Raw genomic sequence first — 24,434 nt, forward strand, 5'->3', positions numbered from 1 at the left:
GACGCCCCACAGGTTTTCACGGTTTTCTGGAAAAAAATCGGTTTTCCAAAGTTCAAATTAGTTTTAAAGCGTTGCACAGGCCCAAATGCACATGGCACAATGGTCCAACCACCCACGGTGGTATTTTTTCATGTTCGAACGTGTTCGGGAGGTTCTTACATCGATGATAATATTATTTGCCCCACATCATCGTATCAAACTGAGTGCGTGATAAGTATGAAACGACAGACTTCGAAAGTACATATTTTCGATCTACAGGCCGTATCTTTTATAATGTTTAGTCGTTGAAATCACATTTTGTTGTTGTTTGCAAGACGGGTAACGTTATCTAATAAAATACATTGCGCTACGTGTCACACACTGTCGCGTTGCGGGTGAAGCTTTTTTTATTTCTACGGATTTTCAGCCAAAAATGTGCTTTTTCGCAGTGGGAAAAACTCATTACAGTGCGTTGCACAGACCTTAATTCATGCAGTGCAGTGTGTTAGTGTGAACCCATCGAGATGGCATTTTTACGTTGAACTGCAAGTTCTCGCCGGGCTGCCGTGGCTGGACTCCTCGAACAGGTTAGTGGGAACTTTTATGTTATACTTAAGCGGGGGAAAGTTCTGAAAATCCACATCTTCCAGAGCTCCCTTATTGTTTTAAGTTTGTCGTGCACCGATCGACGAAAGCGTTTTTAAAGCGAATAATGCTCGGCGGTTAAGGAACAGTTGTTAAGAAAGTCGCCAGGTTTAAGCTCTGAGTAGGACTCCTGGGTGTCGTCTTTATTGAAAAATGCACAGTTTGCACGACAAACAACGTTCTAGTCACTCGAACTGACGTGTCGTGTGTACGTGGTCATTCTCACCCCCAATGTTCTCATTTCATTTTGAATTGCGAAAGCTCTCGTCGCAGCAGTCACGTACAGACGGATTGATATAGCTATAAGCTATTAGATGATGGTTGATGTAGCTATAAGAGCTTGTCCCCTTATCACGAATCGCCTCTTTCCGCGAAGTGCTCGCCGGTGTGACCTCTCCGCGTCGCTTAAGAGCTTTCTGAGAGATCCCTTCTCCCCGCCTGCATTCTCGGATATACAGGGTGACAATTTGGAAATTTACAGTTTCCCTATCTGCGGAGCAAAAAAATGTATTTCTTGCACTAATTTCTACGAGCCCCAACCACTATAGTATGTTGGGACAAGCTTCACGTCTTCGAATGACATGCGCTTCCTATTGAATGGGTCATTCGGTTAATTTAGGATTTCAGGCAGTTATTACTACACGTGAGCAACATATTATTTAGGTTTTTGCAAAGTCAAAATGCCTTAAGTTTTTCGCATATGCCGTTGTAAGGCACTTTCTGTATAGGTATGTTGGCCGCTCTACGTTGGGCAGGTGCAGTTTATTTCTATATACGAGTACGAAGATCATCAAAATGACAGTTTAATTAATTAAATTAATAATTAAATTTTTGCATAAAATTTTGTATTTTAATTTATAAAGGTATTTAATAAACAAATCGAGTAAGAAAGGAGACATGAATTTGTATTACCTTGAGCCCCCGTAGACTTTGTCAACCGACATGGTAACGCTTTGCCTCTCGAAATTCGTAAGTTTTTGCCGACCCAATCGTGCTGACTAGTTCAGATATGGCACGGAAAACTGCAGCATTGCCGACGGTATAATAAAGCGAAAATTTAAATTCTTCATTTATTAATAATAATTAAATTGTAATCGTGGCAATATAAATAAATTAAAATAATCAATTCGTGTTCCTGCATGCGGTCTAATCTCTTTCTCCTTTCGCTTATGTAGCCCGGGCGCTCGGCGAAACGAAAACTCGGGCTGTCTTTTCAATTCAGGACTCGATCACAGCCCAAACTGCCCCCATTTATAAATTACACTAAAATTGTATGAATCGAAGCCGGAAACGTAAATCCTTAAGAAGTTCGCTACAGAAATGTGCCTCGTGTCTGCCAACATGTTCATACATGCGAATTCAGTTTTGGCCCAAGAGACTTTGAATTTCACGGAACTCACGCAGCTCGCCGCTGATGCCTCAAACGGAGAACCATTGCACGAAGAGGTTAGGGCCGGTTTAAGTGCGCCGCCGCCAAGCTGCGCAGTACCACCAAATTCTCCTGCAAAATGGCGTACTTTCGCCAACACTCTATCGACGGTCGATCGTGAGAATGACCGTGAGAAGATCGTGAGTGAATAACCGGATGACGGTACGAGGACCTTTGCCGCGGACAGAAATAAATCCCTTTTAACACTATCATCCATTTTATTAAAACCCAAATTTATACAGCTTCATTATGTACTAAAATATGAACGTGAAAAGAACTCAAGCGGGAAATTAACTAAGTGACTTACTAATAAAAAATATTTACAATTATAATCGATAATGATCTGTGGTCACCTGGTCTCGGACCAGCACGCGCTTAAACATCACTACGCCTATGGAAAGGAACACTCTACTCCAAGCGGGTCTATATTTATTCAATTTATTATTTAATAGCGGTGACGCTGTCCTTAATTTATAATTTATACCAAATTCACCACAAGAAGCGACGCGGAACTCGAAGAGAGACACACTCATTATTGGGCTAAATGCTACGGACAAAGGCCTTAGAATATTTTTACCGACATTCAGAGATTCCACCTTCAATACTATTTTGTCTTTCTGGGTATACTAAAGGAGGATCAATAGTGCTTTTTACTTATACTCTGAACAACTGTCACCTTGGTTAAGCTCTGTTTCTCGCTGACGTAGACCGAGGCCCCTGCCTGCGAAACGGCAATTAAATCAAACGAAACAAACGTCGACAAACAGTTATTTAATGATAATAGTCATGTGTATTGAGCACGACCGTATTTTTCTTTAATTTAATGACAGTTAATACGATTCAACAACACAGTTACATCCTAGCTAACCTAAGTGTTGAAAGCCTAAATAATACCTTCTATATGTAACTGGGAGGAGGTGTGCGTCCGTAACAGGCAACCAGGAAAACGCCCACCCGCGCCCTCTGACGGCGAACGGCCGACTGATAGCACTAAGGCAACTGCTTTACTTAAAAAACAAAAAAAAACCAAATGGAATGTACGGAAAAACTTGTTTTACAGCTGAATTGTTGACTATACGAACATGAGACGCAACAGTGGAATTATATGCATACGTACCTACAGCTGACCAACTCGAAAACGAATAGTAACTTATTGTTGTTAATAATAATTAAACTTAATTACTGTTTGTGCGCAGCCAATCCCCGCATGCAAGACGTTTTATTATAGTCACTGTATCACCTACAAATATTTTAATAGTTTAAGATCGGCTCCGCACAACACTTATTCCCTCTTTCCTTCTATATAATAATACCATAATATGACTGCTAAAAGCAGTAAATGTCTTGAAATAGCAACATGATTTGTACAACAATCGATAGAGAACGACATCATTGAATAATGCATTCGACCGACCGAATCGAAAAACTCCTTCATCGACTGAAAAAGTTTTTCTCGGTTGCTCGTTCCTTAACGTGTCTATGAGTGGCGATGTGAAAAGGAAGGAGCCCGCTCGTATTTTCAATTTTTGATAATAATTTACTGATCTTACGATACGAGGTCCCTGCCATCGAAAACAATAAAGTGATCGGCGGAGTGGCAGTTGTGGGGATTGATGAGGCTCTTAATAGTAGGTCTCCTGCTCCAACCAGCCTCCAGGGTTGCGTCGCAAATAGAACCTTCTCACCTCGTCGTAGATGAAGATGGATAGCATGAAGGGGATAGCTGGCAGCCACCATACGAATCTAGATTCGAGAGAGAATCGAGTTATTGAACTGCCGGCCGGCTTGAACTCACGCGAGGTCTCCACGAACTTACTTGAGTGGGAACATGCGCAGGCCCTTGTCCATACCGGGCGTGTACGACAAGAAACAAGCCAAAGCAGTCTCAAAAACGATCCCGAAGTTGAGCGCCCAATTCCTCATTCCCTGGTGCAGGATCGAGTTGCGCCTGGTCTTGCAGACGATCAGATCCGCCCATTGCACGATCACGATCGACACGAAGAAGGCGGTGTGGCAAGTGTACTCCAACACTTTCCTGTCCTTGTAAGTCTGTAAATCCGAATTACAATAAAATCCACCGTCGCGAATAAAAATCGCACCCATTCTTGACCGTAAGAGTCAGACAAGTCGTTAATGGCCTTCGAGTCCCACTGCTTACGGATTCCAAATAGCTTCAATGGCAGGAACCCGTTCTCGGCCATGATGACGAAGTAGACGAAGAAACCGGCGGCTGCCTGGATCATACCGATCTGGCCGTAGGCCATCGAAATCAATCTAATATCAAAGTATAACATTAGCTTCGGCGTTTGATGCGTAGAATCAGTAACACTAACCAGTAAGCTGACATGCACCACTTAAGCACCCAAAAACTGGCAAAGCATGGATATTATATTATGCTGATTAGTAATACGTATTACACACAACAACTTCATGTCCGCGCAACAGCTGCTGCACAGAAAACCGGGGAGAGGAGTCGCAAGCTGCGCAATCAACTTGCGTCGCGCCTCCATAAAGGGCGATACTTCTGCTTTGACGTGTTTGAATAACGAAGAGTTGCGCGACAAGCTCAACTGGAACTGGGACCAAAGGCGTGCATTTTGCGCCCGATAAATAGTTGGGTGCGAAGCTATAGGTGCTGAACGAACAGTATAATCTAACATGCGCTAGATAGGTGTCTAAATTGTCTACTAACCGTCGCTTTGGCAAGTAAAATAATCTCAATCGGAGGGATTAAGTGGAACGTACGTTTTGTCTGTTAGAAAGGTAATAATGAAAATGATTTCTTTTATCTCCATGGCTTACGAGCAGCTCCGTTTGTCTATTCCAGACATACTAAGCTTCGGGGATCTTCGAATAAAAAAAAAACACTGCACAGTTAGACTTAAAAATTTAACAGGCGGCAACGCCGCCCTGGTCTCATGTACCCGGCGTTTCCAAGTGATGGTGGTTAGAATTCTCCTGTCGCCAAAGAACCCAGTTTTCGGTTCAGTGACGTCATTTCCCCAACTTCGATTGTCAAAACGATGAGTCAAAACGGAACATTTTAAACGCAGATTTAAAAAAAATGTGGCGCATTCTAATTGGCAGTTATTAAAATTCAAAATTTCCTAGCGAAGTATTTTTTTTAAGGATCGAGTCGTCGAAACGGCAACGCTGCGTCGTTCTTGCACGTCAAGAAAACGCGGCCGGTTCAGCACCGAGACGGCTGCTACTGTGGCGCTACGTTGCCGTAACTAACCGATCATACATTTTTGCCAGAATTGCAAAATCGAAAAGTGATTTTAAACCTTGACACCCTGTGTTTAGGTTCTATGGTGCAACAAAGCAGTATTCACTGCGGGGCACTCAGACTGCGTCATTAGAAAGCAACGATGGTCTTCTCGCGGTACGAGCTATGCGTCCTTTATCAACCGACAAAGCATTTGAGACATTTTTCGAAGTCCGGGTGTCCCAAACTGACGCTTTTCCCAGCGGGGCTTTGCGACCATAATAATTAACGTGCACGCACGTCGGATGCGAGTTGCATTTCTCATAGCTCAGGCCTTTTCCCAACAAACCTGGAGAAAAAAGATCTCATTTTCACACACCCACTGCCTCCAGACACATTTCCACGGATACTTACAGTCATAACGATTCAAATTAGAAAAAAACAATTCCAAAACCGGCCCTTATTCCCCACAATTTTCAACAACGCCTCGTTGAGTGTTAGCTAACCGGGCATTTTGACCGCATCACCATCAAAATGCTCAAATTTACAGCACATCTAAGAATCTAGATTCCATTCCCTCTATAATATAGAAAAATCTACTGAACGTGGACGAGACGCATACCGCGGCTGTGGCATCATCTAGAACCGTCTAAGAACTGAACTACAAATGCTATAAAAGTTCGAAAGTTACACAAACTATACCTCGGCATTATAAGTGAATATAGAGTTACTCTAGGAGCCAAACATCTACTTATAGTCGCTATACTAATGCAGGAGTAATCATGGCAAGAAATATGTCGTTTCATAAATTCAATCGTTCGGGAATCAATGTTGGGAGTCAATTTTGGAGTATGTAATTTTACCTTTCCGAGCCAATTGGAGTATCAAGACCCATAGAAGGGCCTCAATCCAGAATCAAACACAAAAGCATATTGTGCAATTAACATTGCTAATAAAACACATCAATTAAGACGAGAACTTCTAGACGACTAAAGGCACATCATCGTTCACTCTTCGAGTGACATGCTTAAAGCCTCGAGGAGAGATTTTTGACTGTCATTTAGTGCCGAGGTAACGGTTGTGTAGGTGCCAGGCCATCACGACACCATTACACGTGATACATTTACATCACAAGAATTAGCTCGATGCCAGAATTAAACACTCTCGCAAATTGGGGGTTAATTCTGGCAGGAGCCGAAGGGCTCTTGTCGCGTAAATGCACAATCAAACCCACCTGCGGTTAACCAGGTTGTCCCTATAGGGGTCTCGCGGTTGCCTTTTCATAATGTCGCTCTCCGGGGCCTCGTAGGCCAAAGAAATAGCGGGCACCTGTATAGAGGAAGGCGCCACAGGAGCCGCCAAACATACAGTTAGTAAGTTGAAAAGAGACATGCAGTAGATCGTATTAATGGGTTTGTTTGAATCGTGTGTGGGGACCGTCCGACGCGCGGCTCTAATTAAATAAACAAACTAAAGAGACAGAGAGGATGATGAGATGGTACCAATTATTCTCACATTATACTTGCCATGGTCGCTCTCGTATACAGATGCACACCTACTACGGAACGTTATCGTCACTCCAATATAGTATGCAATATTTACACCACACCTCACGATCACGTACAACCATAGAAGCATATGCATCAATGATAAGGATGTTGCAAACTAATCACTACTCAAAGCATGGTGAAAGGTGAGCCGCAACCGGTCTGCGCTAGCCAAATGTTAATGGGTTGAAATCAATTAGTAGAAAGCAGAAGTTCGTCGCATTTCGGCACACAAGGCACCAAGTCCAAATCTGACCGCTCTGTACTGTTTTCACATCGCTACAGATTTGCAAATGGCAAAGTCAAGTCGCAAGACAGTCGATGCAATTGCGACGCTTCGTGGACGAGCTCGGCATGATTTGACTGTTTTAATCGCGAACTAAATACGCAATCAAGCGAAGTTCGAAGTGTCACAAACGTAATACAGAGAGAGCGTTTTCGTTCGCTTTCTATGTATTACGGTCCTGTCACTTTTGCCCCGTTAAACGTTTTCCTGCGATAATGCGTGTGAGAGAGAGAGAGAGAGAGTGAAAGAGAAATAACGCGTGCGATAGAAAGACGTAAACAAAACATTAAATAAACAAATGAAAGTGACTTTCTGCTTCGTGTTCGCCATCTCGGCTGCACTCCTGGTTTTTTCCAGCCGCAATCCGGGACGTTTCGAACAGCGTTTCCAACTGAAATGGCGCGTCCTGTGTTACGCCAGTTCCGACTGTGGCCGCAATTTAACTTGTATGTTTCTTCTTAGATGGCGCTAGGCGGGCCCTAACAACTCGACGTTCGGAAAAATGGAAAATCTTGGAAAAATTACAACGACTATTTTCAATTGATATGCAAATTTGTGTCATTCGTTTCACAACGCAGCTTGTTCGATAGCGTGGGTGTTCCGTAAAGTGCCCGAAACCAATTCAGTGAAATACATCGCCAATGACGAAATAATGAAGAACAGTGCAAAAATCGGTAACAACAAAATATTCGGAATTCAAATTTATTATTATATTTTTCCAATTTATTTACATTTGTTCTAAATATTCAAATTCCGAACAGAAGCGCAGTCCGACGCGATCGTAATTTTGGTAAATTCGAAGTTAGGTCGTGTGTTCAATTAATATTATAAAATGGTGCGTGGAAGGGCTACAAACGAAAAGTTCTCGATATTGCTGAAGAGTTACCCAAATCAACGGTGGAAGACATTTTACAACTCTACCGAGCCAGAGGTAGCATTGCGAAGAAGGGTAAAAGTACGGAAAGACCAGGAATAGTAACCGAAGCAAATCTTAGATCACTAGTGAAAATATGTAAAAAAAAGGCCGTCGGAACACTGCCCGAGTCATAACTGGCCATTGGAATTACCAAACAGGACACAAGTCATCTAGGGAATGTTGTGGGAAATGGATACACAAATCTGAACTTAGTTTTCATCATTTTTCATTATAATAGTTATAACATTGAATAAAACAGCATTCTACAAATGTATTGCAGGCTAAAAAGAACCCTCTTCTAACAGAGAAGCAGAAGCAAAATCGGCTTCCGTGGGCCGAATCAAAGACTTCCCAGACTGTTGAAGATTGGGCAAAAGTTATCTGTATTGATGAATCGAAATTTAACGTATGTGTTGGCCATTATAGACGACGAGTTATTAGAAATGAAAATGAAGCGTTGCGCAGACTGCTTCAAAAGAACGGTTAAGTGCCCTAAGGGCGTTATGACATGGGGTTGCGCGTCGGGGGGAGGTTTGGAAAAGTATCAGTTCAGGTTAGTAGATGGCACCGTAAACGCTACAAAGTACCAGCAAATTTTAGAAAGGAGCCCCTCTTACCCAGCATTGAGACTCTTTTTCCAAATGACTATTTTATAGTGCAACAAGATGATGCGTCTTCCCACGGGGCTAAATCGGCAAAAAAATGGTTTGGGAATCGAGACGTTATTGTTCTAGCGTGGCCCCCGATCAGTCCTGACTAGAACGTAATTGGGAATTTATGGCATGAAATGAAACAAAAATTACGAAATAACCCAACTGAAACTATTACGGAATTAAAAGCAAAATTCACTAAAGTATGGGAAAATTTTGCTCTTGACTTAAGCCACCAACTAATTAAATTAATGCCGATTCGGGCAGTTATTAAAGCCAACGGAGAAGTCACGCCGCATTAATCCTTTTGTATTCCATAATTCTGAATATTTTGTTGTTACCGTTTTTTACACTGTTTTGTTATTGTTGATGCACTTCACCGAATGGGGTTCTGGTATTTCACTCAATAGCTATATTATCGAAGAAGTTGTGTTGTGAAATTAATTACATAAAATTTGCATGTTAATTCAAAATAACTGTTTTTATCATTTTTGTAAGAATTGTTATTTTACCGAACATGTTGTTGCTCGTAGTTTTTTTAAAAATAAAATTTCACCCTAAAATGAGTAGCTGATGTTAAAACTTCTCTCTTCCGAAATGGCCGCTAGAAACATGTCAGACATTGCTCACGTGACGTCTGTTGACCCCGTTGACGTAGTCAAGGGCGAGCACATTGCCCCACCTCGGTGTTGACCAACTTATCTGGAGATCCGCCCCGGAACGTAGCGACTTTCTATTACTTTCAAGGAGGAGAAGTAGGTTTTCCATGTCATATTTCGATCGAAATAGGTGACAATAAGTTGGTATTCGTCTCAGTTTGACGTCTAAAAATGCGTTTTAACACGTGCCTTAATTGCGACCAATTTTTCTCAAATTAAAGCAGCCAAATTAACTCCCGACTCGTCACTCATCCTCGTCCACGGAGCGCTACCGGGTTTCTCGTACGCACAGAAAAGGAGGAAGAAGAGACCACCACAACACTCTTTTTTACCTTTCGTTTACGAGTTTATCATTAAACGGATTTCTAGGCCTTCGCTTCATTATATCAGACTCTGCTTCCTCGTAGGCCAATGATATGGCGGGAACCTGGACTCGACCAAAAGACGTACGTCAAAAAAGGAAAACAAAATGAAGGGAACATGTTCAAAATCAAAATTAAAACGAACACATAAGAGCAATGGCGGGGATGGGGGATGCTGGGGTGTAACGTTATAGTTTGATTAGATTATCTTGTTAGTAATAACAGAGGACATTTACGCGATGACATGTTTAAACAAAGGTTCTCAAAGGCGTGTCTAAGCCAGTCACTACCACTAATTAAACTAGTTTTAAAAAGAGATGTCTTTAATGTTCAGCTAATTTTGTGAGCGAAAAGCTCTAAGATAGGCGTGTATATAGAGTCAATTCATACGTCTCACGTTTACACACAGGGAGAGTCACCATAAAGATATCAAAATTAAACTACTATCGAATTTTGGCACGGTTCCCATAAAAACCTACAGACGTGTCCTTTAAACTTTCCTCGTGTATGTATTAGTGCGGAAAACAATCTTCGGAAAGTAATACAACACCCTGTATATAAACAAATAAAGAAACCCTGAAAATAAAGCAGGAGGTCTTGGTTGGTACGCCCATGGCGTCTAACATCACGTCAAGCTGTATTAGTTGAAAAAAATTCCATCGGGCTATCCCGTCAGACCCCTTTCCCATTTAGGATTTTAGAGGTGGTTCATCTCCTGCTCAGGGAATGGGGGCAACCACCCTAAATATCTAATAAAAAAAAACCTTCCCCCTCCACACTAAAGTTGACGTGTCCGAGCATTTTTGCACAACTTTTTTATTACCCGAAAAAACAGCTGTTTCGTTTTAATTAGCGCACCCCTGTATATGATATTTGCAATAATACGTATAATTAATGTTACTGTCTCTGTTCGCAAACGCATGTCCGATTTCCCTTTTTTCAGAAAATACATTCGTCTTAGTAAGATTTGTAATTGTTTTACTGAGTGTTGCTTATTTCGTAAATGTGACGATATATATATATATGTAATGCAAGGAAAGTTATCATTTTTCCACCTTTAATACATATCGATTTTCCAGCGCTTTTAAATCTAAAGTTTGGAATACTGCTACAAGAAAACAAGGGAAAGTGGGAACGACAATTCGGTCATCCCAGGAAATTGAAAATCAAATCTATCTAATAACATTACCGTCATTAATTAATGGCGGTATTAACGACGCAACACCCCGTATGGGTGAAAGGACCACTCGATTAGTTCAGACGAACTGCTACTTAGCCTGCTAATCTGGTTCAAGCTAAAAATCAAATTAACGAATAATGAAATGTGAGCGGTAGGAGTACTTAGCGATGGAATATTTTAATAGACTAAATATTTAATATTTATTTTAGCGCTATAAAATTATTTTTGCAAAACTGGGCACCTACTTGCGAAGAAAAATATCTTTGAAATTGGTCATTTATGTCCGAACAGATGGAATAAAATGCAACGCAGGCGCCCTTGGATATCCACGACGAGTGACGTCACTCGAAATGAGATAATTAGTTGTCAAAAATCCCGCCACTCGTGGCGTTGTTTTGGGGTTAACGTTGAGTGTGCCTTCGTTTTTTGAAGATTTTCGGCGGAAAATCCACACTTCGAAAATGAAAATTCCTCGTAAAGTGTAGCAGGGACCCTAATGTACGCCTGGAAGTGCTTCAAACAAGTGTTAATGGCATCGTTTAGCATTCAAAGTGTAAATTCTCGTCGCGTTATTTTGCTGTTGTAAAGCGATTTGGGAAATCGTCTGATCCTTCAATCAGGTTAGTAGCGATTTGTATTCAAGCATTGAGGCCTCGGAATGCACATTTTTAAAGTACTCGAGTGCAATTTCTCGGGTTTTAAAGCCAATTTTCGAACATTTAACGTAAACAAACTTTTCAACGTAGGCATGCGCAGCGGGGTCAGTTTTAGGCACTCTTGTCGGTTGAAACGCAAAACTGAAACCGACGAGCGCAACATTGCCGCGCAGACTTTTATTTACCCTATTACCAATAAAATATACAGGGCGTTGCTTAAAAGTAAGGACCAGCAGATTGTAACTTATCAGTCCGAATTTATTCTATAAAATATCGTGACTCACCCTATACGCAACAGAATTGCTAATTTAAGGTATGATGAACCTAAAATTAAATATCTTATCAATGTCGAAGTCGGGCACCGGCACCGGTGCGAAGGCCATATGTGTCTCTGTAACATGCTATGAAGTGAAACACTAAAATAACCACATTCGAAACAGTGTGCACTGGTGCAAGTGGCCGAATTCGCCACAAGAATTTCGTGAGTGTATTTTAAGCTTAGTTCCAACAGTGTAGAATCCGGACGTTCCTATAGAGTCAGAAATGCGTGCAAGAAGTTCCGACCGATATACCGTGCGTATTTCTAACGGCCTGCGGTTAGTACGCCGCCCTGTTGGAACATGCCTTTGTATGTGTTCTAGGATTTGCCATTGATAGTACTGTAAATGAGCTCTTCCACTCGTGCCCTAAAGAATATTCCTATTCAACTAAAACCAGCGTTGAGGGTGGTGGTAAGTAACTGATAATCCGGCCGACATTCTAAACGTGATAAGGGGACTGGTATCGAATGTAATAATTGTGTGTCAGGTGTTGTTTTCCTATGAAATATCACTACTACCGTATTAGTCAGACAGGCATCAGAACTTAACGAGATTAGTAAACGAATAATATATGAAACCCCCTTTGGTACGACCACCTCGCTATACCCTTGAAAGCCCATTGTTACATATGTTAGAAAACCCACACAAAACCCAATTAAAAACACCCAAAATAATAAAGAACACTTAACCTATCATTGACTAATTTATCGTGTATGGGGTTCCTGGGAGGCCGCTTCATAATATCCGACTCGGCTTCTTCATACGCCAGTGAAATGGCGGGCACCTAATAAGGAGATAAATTAAACACAAGAAAGGCCTGAAAGCCCCAAGGGAATGGGAACAGTGGCACATTTGATAGTAATTTTAAGTCTGAAAAGAGATCTCTACTAGTTGCTATTACTAGTGAACTAATGGAAAAAGAAATAAAAATTGGCAAAAGAACCGAGCCTAAAGTGCAAATATTATGCGGAATAATAGTTGTTCTCAAAGTCTACATGCGAATAATGAATAAGAGAATTCGTTTATTGTCAATTTGACTAGCTTGTTGGTACCTTTCGTTTACTAATTTATCGGCGTACGGATTTCGGGGGGCTCGTTTCATTATGTCCGATTCCGCTTTTTCGTACGCTAGCGAAATGGCCGGCACCTTTTCATACAATATTTCGTGTGAGTACAGTGGTAACCATTACGTTATAATGGGAGATCTGATGCCTCGGATCATACAATGAGGCAATAATATCACCACAAATGAATCAACAACAACGGCGTATTATTGCATCTGCCCCATAACAATAGAGAATCGAACAGTGGACTCGACAAGGGGGAAAGAGACCTGCTCGAGTCCACCGAAATATCAGCACAAGAAAATGAACTCACCATGTCGGTTCCGAGATCGATGCAAAGGATAGTGACGGTGCCAAGGGGCAAGGGAATATCGCACAGAATAAAGGCGAGGAAGGGGGAAATTTCTGGAATGTTCGAGGTGAGGGTGTAGGCGATGGACTTCTTCAAGTTGTCGAAGATCAAACGGCCTTCCTCGACACCCGTCACGATCGATGCGAAATTGTCGTCCAGCAGAATCATGTCGGCGGCTTGTTTGGAGACGTCGGAACCGGCGATCCCCATGGCGACGCCGATGTCGGCTTTTTTCAGGGCAGGAGAATCGTTCACGCCGTCACCTAAAAAATAAATAAGTCAAAACGGTTCCGTGACTCCCGCAGTTGACTCGAATCGGACAAGCCACTCGAAATTACCGCGAAGCTTCCCAGATTGTCGTCAACGTCATTCAGATGCTCAATTCACGGAGGGCACCGACAACGCCATTTAAAGCTGACTTATATTTTTTAAAACTATTAAAGTCAAAAATTGAAAAATTAAATTTTATTTTTGTAATTATAATTCAACTCGCGATTAGTCAACGACCGAGGTGTGCAAGACAACCGGTTAAAATCGGTTTGGGATATATTAGAATCCTCGTGGGATCTGTGTTTACACGCCAGACCATCTATCGGTCAGCAAACCGGTTTAAAGTGGTTTTTTTTTTGCATACTAACCTAAGGCAACCATCGCTGTGGTGTTGCCAGGAGTAAGGTCGTTCGATGAACTACTACTGCTCATTCAAACGATACTGTGGCTATCTATGTTTTGAGGCCATGATCGCAGTGGTGTTTGAAAGTAACGAGATCAGCTGAGCGATTACTCAAACACGGCCGTTTTTATTCTAACAATTTTGATGTTAGAAGGTAGAAATGATACGCGAGTTGTAGGAACAAGTTGACTGATCACGTGGCGACGCATACTGGGCGATCGGACTTTGATCGAAAATTCCTACTCCAGACATAGACAACTAATGTTGATGCCAGAAGCTGGAATTTTGAGAACCTAATTTGCCAACATCCGATTACTTTTGGCAAATTGCATTCTGAGATCGGTTGTAAGTTGTACTGTTGTTGTTTAGGCGGTAAAACGTGAGAATAGCCCAGATAAGCCGTGAATCGTCAATTCCAGCGTTTGCTTTGCCATGGGTATATTAGGGATGAGAATAAGAAGGAAAAAACCACGGTAATGCTGGTAATTCGGTCGTCAGGCATTGAACGAAGCTAAACAGTATCCCATTATATATCGTCAACAAGCTTCTTTTTGCTCTCTAAAACAACTATTACTTACCGGTGACAGCAACAATGGCACCCATCCTTTGACACCCCTCCACGATAATAAGTTTCTGCTGCGGCGACGTCCTGGCGAACACAATTTCCGTGTGGTACCTCAATATTTCATCCAACTGCTCGGAGGAGAGTTCCCTCAAATCCGAGCCGTGTACCACAGCTGCCTTGGCCTCCCTCGGGTTCACCTCAGACACCGGAATATTGAGCCTCTGTGCGATATCTTCCACTGTCTCGTTCCCTTCCGAAATAATGCCCACAGACTTGGCAATCGCTTTAGCCGTTATGGGATGATCTCCGGTCACCATTATGACCTTTATACCGGCACTCCTGCACTTGGCAACAGCGTCTGGTACTGCGGCACGCGGGGGATCAATCATGGACATCAGGCCGACGAAGCGCATTCCGTCCAAGGGAAAATTGGGGTCGTCGCAGTTGAACTTGTAGCCGATGGGATATTTGTCGGTGGGCAGCATGAAGTCACAGAAACCGAGCACGCGCTCTCCCAACCCTCCCAGCTCCAAATAGGCGTTATTGAATGCCTCTTTCATCTCCTCGTCGAGCACTTTCTCCTTGCCGCAGATAAAGATGCTTGAGCAGCGTTCCAAAATACGTTCGGGTGCTCCCTTCATTACCAGAGTGTGACGAGGATCATTCGGGTCCTCATTCTCGTGGATGGACACCTGATATTTGTTGGTCGAATTAAAGGGAATTTCGCACACTTTCTTGTTCTTGCGTCTGATGGACATGACGTCGCCCAGTGCCAACTCCATGCATTTGAGCAGAGCTGCCTCGGACGCGTCTCCATTGACCTCTCTTTTGAGCACGGGGACGTTTTCTTGACCAGGTTTAAATTCGGCTCTATTACACAAAGTGGCAATGCGCGACAAGGCTTTAAAGCCGGGGCTGGTGCGATCGTACTGCACCCCGGATTGGTCCTCAGTGGTGTCCGCCTCAATGATTTGGTTGTCGAACCACATGTGAGCAACGGTCATGCGGTTCTGAGTCAGTGTGCCAGTTTTGTCTGAGCAGATGGTGCTGGTTGAACCCAAAGTTTCCACGGCTTCCAAATTTTTGACCAAACAGTTCTTTGACGCCATTCTCTTGGCCGTGAGGGTGAGACATACGGTTACCGTGGCCAACAATCCTTCCGGTACATTAGCGACGATGATTCCGATGAGGAAGATGACGGCGTCCAGCCAATGATAACCCAAGATGAAGGCGATAACAAAGAAGGTTACACCGAGGAACACTGCCACTCCAGTGATAAGATGGATGAAATGATGAATTTCCTTGGCAATAGGGGTTTCGCCGGTGTCCAGGCCTGAGGCCAGGCCGGCGATGCGGCCCATTACAGTGTTGTCGCCGCAAGCGATAACCACTCCCTTGGCAGTTCCTTCAACGGCGTTAGTAGAGAAAAAGGCGAGGTTCTTGGTTTCCAGGGGATTCTCGTGAGTAAACTCAGGGCTCCGGCTTTGGGGCTCCGATTCCCCGGTCAGCGACGAGTTGTCCACCTTAAATCCGCGCGATTCGATAATCCTGATGTCGGCCGGAATTCGGTCTCCGAACTTGACCTCAACAACGTCACCCAGTACCAAATCTTCGGCGCGCAGAGTCAACTTCTCACCTTCCCTGAGGACCAGAGCGAATTGAGGCACCATGTTCTTGAACGATTCCATGATTTTCGAGCTTTTGCTCTCCTGGTAGTACGAAAATATACCTGCGGAGCAAGGAAGGTTTAATTATTTCCCTTTAAATGAATTTAAATGATATAGACCTGTGACGATAACGACAGCCGCCAACACGATACCCAGAAAGAGATTATCATCGGCGGGTTCTTCCACAGTACTGGCCTGAATGCCGTACGCTATGAAACAAAGAATGGCACCGATCCACAGTAAAAGAGCGAAACCTCCGAAGAGATTTTTACAGAATTTCACCCATTCGGGGGTTGTTTTGGGCGGGGTGAGTGCATTAGGTCCGTCCCGTTCCAAGTTTTCTTTCGCCTTTGCATGACTGAGACCCTAGAAAAACGAACGTTCAGCGATTCCCTTTTCAAGAGATTTATCAACTTACGTTTTCCGGATGTGTCTGGAACCTCTGATACAATTCTTCAGGTGTGATCTTATGATAATCGATATCCAATTCTTGTTTCAGGTCGTCTAAGTCTCCGGTCTTTTTGGGCTTTTTCTGCACCTTTCTCCGTGCCTAGAAACGACAGAACAAGTTTACAGAGCGTCCCAAATTGGTGAGTAACCTTAAGAAGGCACGATTGAATTATGAATTCGCGAAAACGCATGCGACCTGTAGTCGTTCCGAAAATGGCACATTACGGAATGCGCAGAGTCGCTAAAATTAAAGCTGAACTAAAAGTTCAACTGTACGAAATGGCAGGAGTGAACGACTCAATTTCTCTTATGAGGAATTTATGTGGGCCCATTTTTCCACTACCTCTAGTTGTGCCCGAGAACTCACGCACATAGACATAGAGTCAGTTTTTTATTTCTCAAGCCCGACACAGAGGTCTGAAATTTGGATTTTTTGGTCAGTTTCATTGTCTCAACCCCTCTTCGATTTCCATTCTGCGCGCATTCCTATGTTCAGCGCATCGAGACCCTGAAAACGACCAATCTTCAACCTTAATAATTAGAAAAAATGAGTTCTCAACAACCAGAATCGCTTAATAACTTATTGTACAGGGCCTTCATTAAAACCGGGCCACTTTAAATAATTATTAATTGCGAAAATTAACGGTTTAACAAAAAGCACGTCAATTCAGACATCAGGGGGGCGTACTTGAACTGAAATTTTAAACAGCTTCACGCCACACCCCACCGCGCCCAGCCACCCCATCACGTGAATTTTAAATGGCACTACCTGTCAAGTGATACCTCCTGCTAAGGGGCGTTAAATTGGCTATTCAGAGACGCCTAAAAAAAATTCAAATCGAACGAGTCGTTTTCGATGTAAATAACAAGGTGGGTACCGAGGCGGGTTCGTCCGCATTGCAGAGCGTCGTTTAATCAGCGAACGTCGGCACCGTTAAAGTCTGCGATTACAGCACGCAAAAATGGTTTACGCGTTAGATAAAAGGAATGAAATAATATTTATTTACGGAGCTGAAGGTCGTTGCGCCCTTAGAGCTGCAAGAGTTTTCAATGGGCCACATCTAGGCAAAAGCATTAGACGCAAATACATCTCGGAAGCAGCCCGCAAGTTTCAAGAAACGGGCTCCATGTGCAATAAGAAGACTTCGGAGCCGAGAATTTTTGATGAAAATTCTCAAATTAAAACTCTCGGCCATTTTGCTGCAGGTCCGTACTCGTCTGTTGCGAAAGCGTTTCGGTTGAGCAATATTGCTGCAGATCCGTACTCGTCTGTTGCAAAAGCGTTTCGGTTGAGCAATATTGCTGCAGATCCGTACTCGTCTGTTGCAAAAGCGTTTCGGTTGGGCAATATTTCGACTGGATCATTTCACAGTAAAAAAATTTTTATAAAATCCAAGTTTTGCAAGAGTTTAGTGACGGTTACTACGAGAGAAAAATTCAATTTTGCAAACAAATTGTACAAAAGGCAAAGGAAAATGAAAGTTTTATTTTCAGCATTCGTTTCGGTGACGAATTTACATATTTCTTGTTGTTCCTTATTGTTAATTAGCACAATTGCCGATATTGGGATAATGAAAATCCGCACGTGTTTGGAGGAGATCACACCCAATATCCGCAAAATCTCAACGTTCGGGCGGGCATTTTTGGAAATTAAGTGATGGCCCCAATTTTCCCAAAAGAAAACGTAACGGGGGAATTTCATTTACATCTTTTAGAAAATGTAACAGACCCGCTTGCTGTTGCATCGCTGGAACGTCAATTAGATCAGGCCGGAAATCGCCTAAATGAAGAACATTTACATTTTCAACAGGATGAAGCACCTCCTCGTTATGCTTTACCAGCGAAACAGCGGTTAGATCGGAGGTATCCAGGAAAATTAATTGGGAGAAGGGGTGCAATTGAGCGGCCGGCAATGTCCCCCGATTTGCCTCCCTCTCGGACTTTTGTCTCTGAGGTCATTAAAGCGACAGTTTACAAAACTCAACCGAATGTCGCTCAGCAGCTTAAAGATCAATTATCTTATGGACGTAGGCGCAGTAGCAACTTTAACAAAAGTGAGGGATGAACTCGAACATCGCCCCCTTTATCGTTCGGAAAACAATGGTGGCCATTTTGGAAATTTAATTCAATGATATAACATGTGGAGGTTTCGTAGAGAATTTATTGTTTCAAATGAAATAAACGAATGATAAAAAAAATACATATAAAAAATGTGCAATTTGTTTATTGCTAACATCGAAAACGACTTGTTCGATTTTAGCTCATTTGCTGTTTCTGAATAGGGAACTTAATGCCCGTTAATAGGAGGTATCACTTGCCGGGTGGTGCCCTTTAAAGTTCTTGTGAAAGGGCGCGACACAAAGCTATTTAAAATTTCGATCTCAACGACCCCCGCCGATGATTTATAAATTGCCGTGTTTTTTCCAAAACCGTAAAATTTCGCAATTAATAATTGTTTAGGGTGGCCCGTTTTGGAATGAAGGCACTGTATATTACCGGCGCTAATTCATATTGGCATTTTTATTCCAATGGGAAATCGGGTGGTGAGGCCCTTCGAGGCCCGGTAGGAACCGCGAGAGAACCGCAAAGAACACTTTTTTTTTAATCAAGCTTTCTGCGGCGATTCGACTAAAGAGAAATGACCAAATCGGTCCGGGTCGCATCGTACACTGAAAAACTGGACAATGACGAACCTGTCGACGTATTTTTGCAATGCAAACGTGCGCACCGTGTGAATTTCCCGTGTCCAACAAGACGAGCAAATCATGGCTGGACATCGTTACACCATCAATGAAACCAGTTTTGCGCGCGCACCTTCGGTACCTGGAGTTTAGTTCGTACGAGTTCATCCAGAGGACGATGGAGGTTGAAGGGGACTTGAAGGAAGACACGCGGCATGCGCCGCCGCAGAATTGGAACGAATTGCCGGAGATCGAGTCGACTCTAATGCGCGATGTGCGCACGTTTTCTGTGCAGTCACGGGCAAATGCCCGTTCACGCATCGCCGAATGGCGGTTCCAAGAGAGGAAGTGACGACAGGAGTCCGCGCTCTTCCGGATACCAAACAAAATCGATTTATGTACAATGAGGACGATCCCAACAGAAGGGAATCCAATTTACCGATGGTGGTCGGATGTACCCGGTGAATTCCCAAAACGGTCATATACACATTGACCTACTAATCTTCCGAAACATAGGCAGGAGCCGCCGGAATCCCACAACATTAATCTAGGGATCTCCCACAAGGCTTATGCATACAGAGTCGTTCACCCCATCCGTTCATTAAAAGTTTATTGGGATCTAAAGGTGATGCAACTTTGACAATTTGATTTTAGGCCAACTTCTACGTGCACTATTTTCATTTTAATATTTTCAACTCCCTCTCACTTCCGGTTCAACCAGAAATAGCTGTCAAATTGCTTATTTCAAATGGGACCTCTGGTATATAATTTTATTTTTAAATTCTACGTAACATCTCAGGCACATCTTCTGTGCAATGTCCTATGCTTAGCTCTTATCGTTTTTGAGATATCTGACCTTGAATTCAAAACGTACCTCGGTAAAGATTCATGTTAAAAAATCTCTGCAGTTATTAAAGCCATTATCTTCATATTTCGCAGAATATCAATGCACAAACTCAAGTTTACTCTCTTGCTATTTACATGTCTCAACATTATACAGGATGTCCAGAATTAAGCTCCTAACATTCATATTTTTGAAGTTGCGAAAGTCTTTTTTTTTTTGTAATGAAACACTCTAAAACTTTAAGCACTATCAAGCAGAGAATATAATTCTCTATCTATAATATAAACCTATATCAGGGTTACCCGTACCTATTCCGAACTATTTTCGAAATAATTAATTTTTATTATGTGAAACGAGCACCTAATGAAAATTTGAATACTTAAATTTGGGGTTTATTTCCCTGAAACTTCAAACACCTTTTTTCTTCAAATTCGAATTATCGAACGCGATACACGATAACTCGAAAGCTACTCGACCGATTTCTTTCAAACTTTGAGGAATGTTTCTCAACCCATGGGCCTTTGCGTGAACCTCTTGAAAATTTCTTGTGGAATGCTATGAAATTCTACAAAAGTATCCAAAAAAAATTTCGTTGATTTATGTAAACACGCTTTGCATAAACCTAAAGTTTTGAAATTTTCAAAAAAAATCCAAAAAAAGCGTTTTAAAAAAAAGTAATTTTTTCTTTAGAAATCGTTTTCTACTCGTCTGGTACTTTTGTCACAGATGATTTTACCAACCTCCGCAATGTACCGCGGATTTTTGACATGTACAATTTAAACTGTCATTGTTTCCCGATTAATAATGGCATGAAAAATACATTTCACGTTTATAATAAGTATTAAAAAAAGTACTTTGCAGTTATTGTAGCCGACAATAACTACATAAAATCGGACGATGCAGTGATATCCGAATAAAAATTCTAAAAAACGACCGTTCTCCATGCATTTTCCCTTTGATTACGTCCGTTCATTTCATCACTTTCGGAATGAAAAAAAAAAAAATTGTAATTTGAGTCCCGATTTCCAGAATTTTTTAATTTTTAAGTCTCGACCCCCTTTTCGTAATCGCTTTTATATTTAACTAACTTCCTCTGATAGAGCCATTTAATTGCCCGCTCATTAAGGGTCGTTTTCTATACGTACACAGGGTGCTAATTAAATACGTAAATTTACGTACTCCAAGAAATGAATCTTTAACCGATTTTGTCACGAAAGTTCCTATGAATGCAGGTTCGCACTGCCTTCGTTTAGGAACTAAACGGCGTCAAAAGTTCATTTTTAACTTATTTTTTTCATTTTTGAGGGGAAATGTAACAATCAGACAAAATTATAAATACACAGAAAATAATGCATAATAAATATATAGAGGCCGGAGATGGCGATTTTCGACATTATAACATTAAATAAATTTTGATAATTTCAATAATCATTATTAAATCGATTTTGCCCAAGTCGTGTCAATTGCAAACCCGCTCACCTCCAAAACGATTACTTCTGCCGACATTTTCCAAGAATGCCCCTTTTCGATGGAAGCAAATGCGCAATGAGCCTGTTAATACAAAAATGTCATACAGCGTAGCGCAAAAAAGCTAGGGCCAATCAAAATGCGACAGAACCCTGTATGTGGCGCCCTCTGTCAGCAATTAAAAAAAATATATATAGATATTTGGATTTTGAGTCATATAAAAAATCGATTATCGAATTTTGTCCGATTATTACATTTCTCCTCAAAAATGTAAAAAATAAATTAAAAATGAACTTTTGACACCGTCTAGTTCCTAAACGAAAGCGTTGCGGACCTGCATTCACGGGAACTTTTTGCGATGAAATCAGTTAAAGATTCGTCCCTTGAAAGAAGTACATGTACCCAATTAACACCCTGTATTGAAGTCCACACACAAATCCCAATTTGCGAAATTAATTAGCGATCGCTAATTGCCTCTACTCTGTCCGATTTTATCAGTTTATTGCTTTTTAATTAACTCCTAATTGCTCTGGATTGCCGAATTATTAATACCTCGTATTGCCAACACCCTCTGAAAGTTGAACACGAAGGTTGGTCGATTTCTAACTCGCGCACCCCCTCTAATTCCGAGTGCCGCACATAATCTTTGTGGACCGGCCGAAAGCACCCACCACGACGTACCCCTAAGTTATGTGCGACGTGCCTCGAATTTATTCGTCCGGATAGAGAAAAATTTCGTCAATCACACCATGAATAATGCATTAAACTTTAATTTTCAGGAGGACTTGTTTAATTTCTATTTGAGTACTATTCGTCCTTAATAATACACGTTAACACTTATTTTTCCATTAAAAAAAAAAAAATAATAATCACTTTGATCTGGCGTTATGCCTGAAACATACACGTATTTAACCGTCAGACAATCAGCAGCACGCAAAAGCGCGCTTTAATCATTAGCAATGCACATCGGTCGACTCACATCATGATCACATTATACATTGATAGAATCTGAACCCAAAGACATCACAGTATTGTCCACACATAAAAAATATCTCGTTATATCACTACATCCGGTTGAGTTACAAGAGTGTTTCTCGGCTTCAATAAGGTACTACTGATCACCAAAATTCAGAAAAAATTACCTTCGCTTGACCATCTGCCGTTTTGTTGTCGTCGTAACTGCTGGGCACTGTGGCTACTCGGTACGAGTCTGAACGACCATGCTGCAAAACAAGCACAATCCAGCTAAAACTAGCGACACAGCTATTACCAACCTTCCACGGAAGAGGCGTCGTGACAGTCGTCCTCACTGCTGTGACGCGCACTCAAGGAATGGTGACGTACACAACGTATGATGACATGAGAAATTAAAATGAATCGGAACATGTCTTTTGCAATTGACAAGGCCCGCATCCCATGCGGAAATAAAGGTGGATTTGTAAAGTCGACGTTGGATTTGGCTTCGCTGCCGGCTCCGAACGTCGGCGGTCTATTTGTAGTACGGCTCGCGACCGCAATTGATACTCGTAATTTTCGATTTTGACAATAGAGGGAGTGAAGGGAGCCGATGTTGGATTGATATGGCATATGTTGCACTTGGACACAAAAATACGACCCCTCATTTGAAATTCGGCATTTTTGCAAAATTCAAAACGTGGCCGTGTGTCGCCGGCGCACGATTTTCGTGAAACGCCCTTTATAATCGGAAAATTTGATTTAATGCGAAAGCCAACGCCAAATCTGACTCCAATGTCGAGCGTACAAATCCAGCTTAAGAGGCGTAAAGTCAATTGCAGATCCTACGGGTGTACGGATCACTCCGCGGTTGAATTGTTATCGTTGGAATAATTGAAATGATAATCAGGGGGTTTGTTCAATATGCTTCAGCGTCCGCGTACGAAAGGGTGCAGGTCTTGGACAACCCCAAATCCCGGTTCTCACTTTTCGGACTCTCTAAACAAAGTCTTCAACTTCGGTCAAAAACAGCTTCGGTAACTGAAGATATTGAACAGGCCCCTGCGGGACGAACACAGCCAAATGATTAGGTGACAATGACAATGATATTGAGTAATTAATAATGAAATAATGAACCATTGAGAGATGAATTTGAAGCGTTAAAGCTGAAAACAAAGTGAATTTACATTTCCACGTTGGGGTTTAACTACTCTCCCGAAAAACCAATAAATAATAATGTTATGTAAGTATGTACTACTTGTTGCTACCCCAATCCCTCACGAATAATGTAGATGAACATGGGAGGTTTAAATGAAAGTGTCGTCGATCGCATTCAATATGCATGATGAAACCTTGCAGATGCAGGTCGCTTATTCAGAAGGTTACTCATGTTGGAGGGTCTGAACTTCAAAAATACTTGTCCAACTTGGGGTTTTAAGGCCCCAGTGAGTATCCTTCAGAATAGTATAAAGCAACAGAAAGATACCTCCCTGAAGAATCCTTGTTAGTGGTTGAAAATGGCATCGGCTAACTACATGCTTTTAGCCAAGAGAAAAACGACTAAATACTCACGTTTAAATATTACCACAAGGACTATGCCAAAACTTTGGAGATTATGTTTGTTATCGGTAGATTTTACTGGTTATTATATTTAAACGAAGAGAAAATAAAAATTTAATGGAACTTATACGGCCTTAACAACCAAGAAAAGGGTAAATCAATACCCAAATCAGGGATAATGGGGCGCACTCCAAATCCGTCAAGTTCGGTTATCCTGCTGGGTGGTTTGAACTGGATATAACTGGATATTACCTCTCAAAGGGAGGAGGGCCATAACGGCCCAACGGTTTTTAAACCGATTTTTTTTCTTTTATTTTTTA

General features: G+C 41.9%; 2 protein-coding genes across 14 annotated transcripts in view; one reads left to right on the top strand and one right to left on the bottom strand.

Moving 5' to 3' along the window:
- Nucleotides 1–221: 221 nt before the first annotated feature.
- The window catches only part of LOC136340935 (serine/threonine-protein kinase VRK1-like), a 44,467-nt gene continuing 20,254 nt past the window's right edge, over nucleotides 222–24,434 (top strand). The window contains exons 1-2 of one of the 3 annotated variants that reach the window (XM_066285451.1): nucleotides 222–566; nucleotides 16,658–16,748. The gene's annotated coding sequence lies outside the window, so the exon portion shown is untranslated. Of the gene's footprint in view, nucleotides 567–11,133; nucleotides 11,482–16,657; nucleotides 16,749–24,434 lie in introns of those variants that run through there. The other 2 variants (XM_066285461.1, XM_066285471.1) reach the window with 2 other exon arrangements.
- Nucleotides 2,252–24,434, bottom strand: part of Atpalpha (sodium/potassium-transporting ATPase subunit alpha) — a 38,560-nt gene continuing 16,377 nt past the window's right edge. For 3 of the 11 annotated variants that reach the window (XM_066285266.1, XM_066285299.1, XM_066285308.1), the window contains exons 2-10: nucleotides 22,743–22,823; nucleotides 16,577–16,708; nucleotides 16,278–16,524; nucleotides 14,505–16,220; nucleotides 13,215–13,516; nucleotides 6,496–6,590; nucleotides 4,153–4,327; nucleotides 3,870–4,102; nucleotides 2,252–3,796 (exon numbers count right to left, since the gene is read on the bottom strand). In XM_066285266.1, the coding sequence (XP_066141363.1) occupies nucleotides 3,676–3,796; nucleotides 3,870–4,102; nucleotides 4,153–4,327; nucleotides 6,496–6,590; nucleotides 13,215–13,516; nucleotides 14,505–16,220; nucleotides 16,278–16,524; nucleotides 16,577–16,708; nucleotides 22,743–22,823 (3,102 nt within the window). In that variant the 3' untranslated portion in view covers nucleotides 2,252–3,675. Of the gene's footprint in view, nucleotides 3,797–3,869; nucleotides 4,103–4,152; nucleotides 4,328–6,495; nucleotides 6,591–9,651; nucleotides 9,747–12,526; nucleotides 12,622–12,889; nucleotides 12,985–13,214; nucleotides 13,517–14,504; nucleotides 16,221–16,277; nucleotides 16,525–16,576; nucleotides 16,709–22,742; nucleotides 22,824–24,434 lie in introns of those variants that run through there. The other 8 variants (XM_066285317.1, XM_066285325.1, XM_066285334.1 and 5 more) reach the window with 6 other exon arrangements.

This window comes from Euwallacea fornicatus, chromosome 1 (genome assembly GCF_040115645.1).
Source record: "Euwallacea fornicatus isolate EFF26 chromosome 1, ASM4011564v1, whole genome shotgun sequence".
Lineage (NCBI taxonomy): Eukaryota > Metazoa > Arthropoda > Insecta > Coleoptera > Curculionidae > Euwallacea > Euwallacea fornicatus.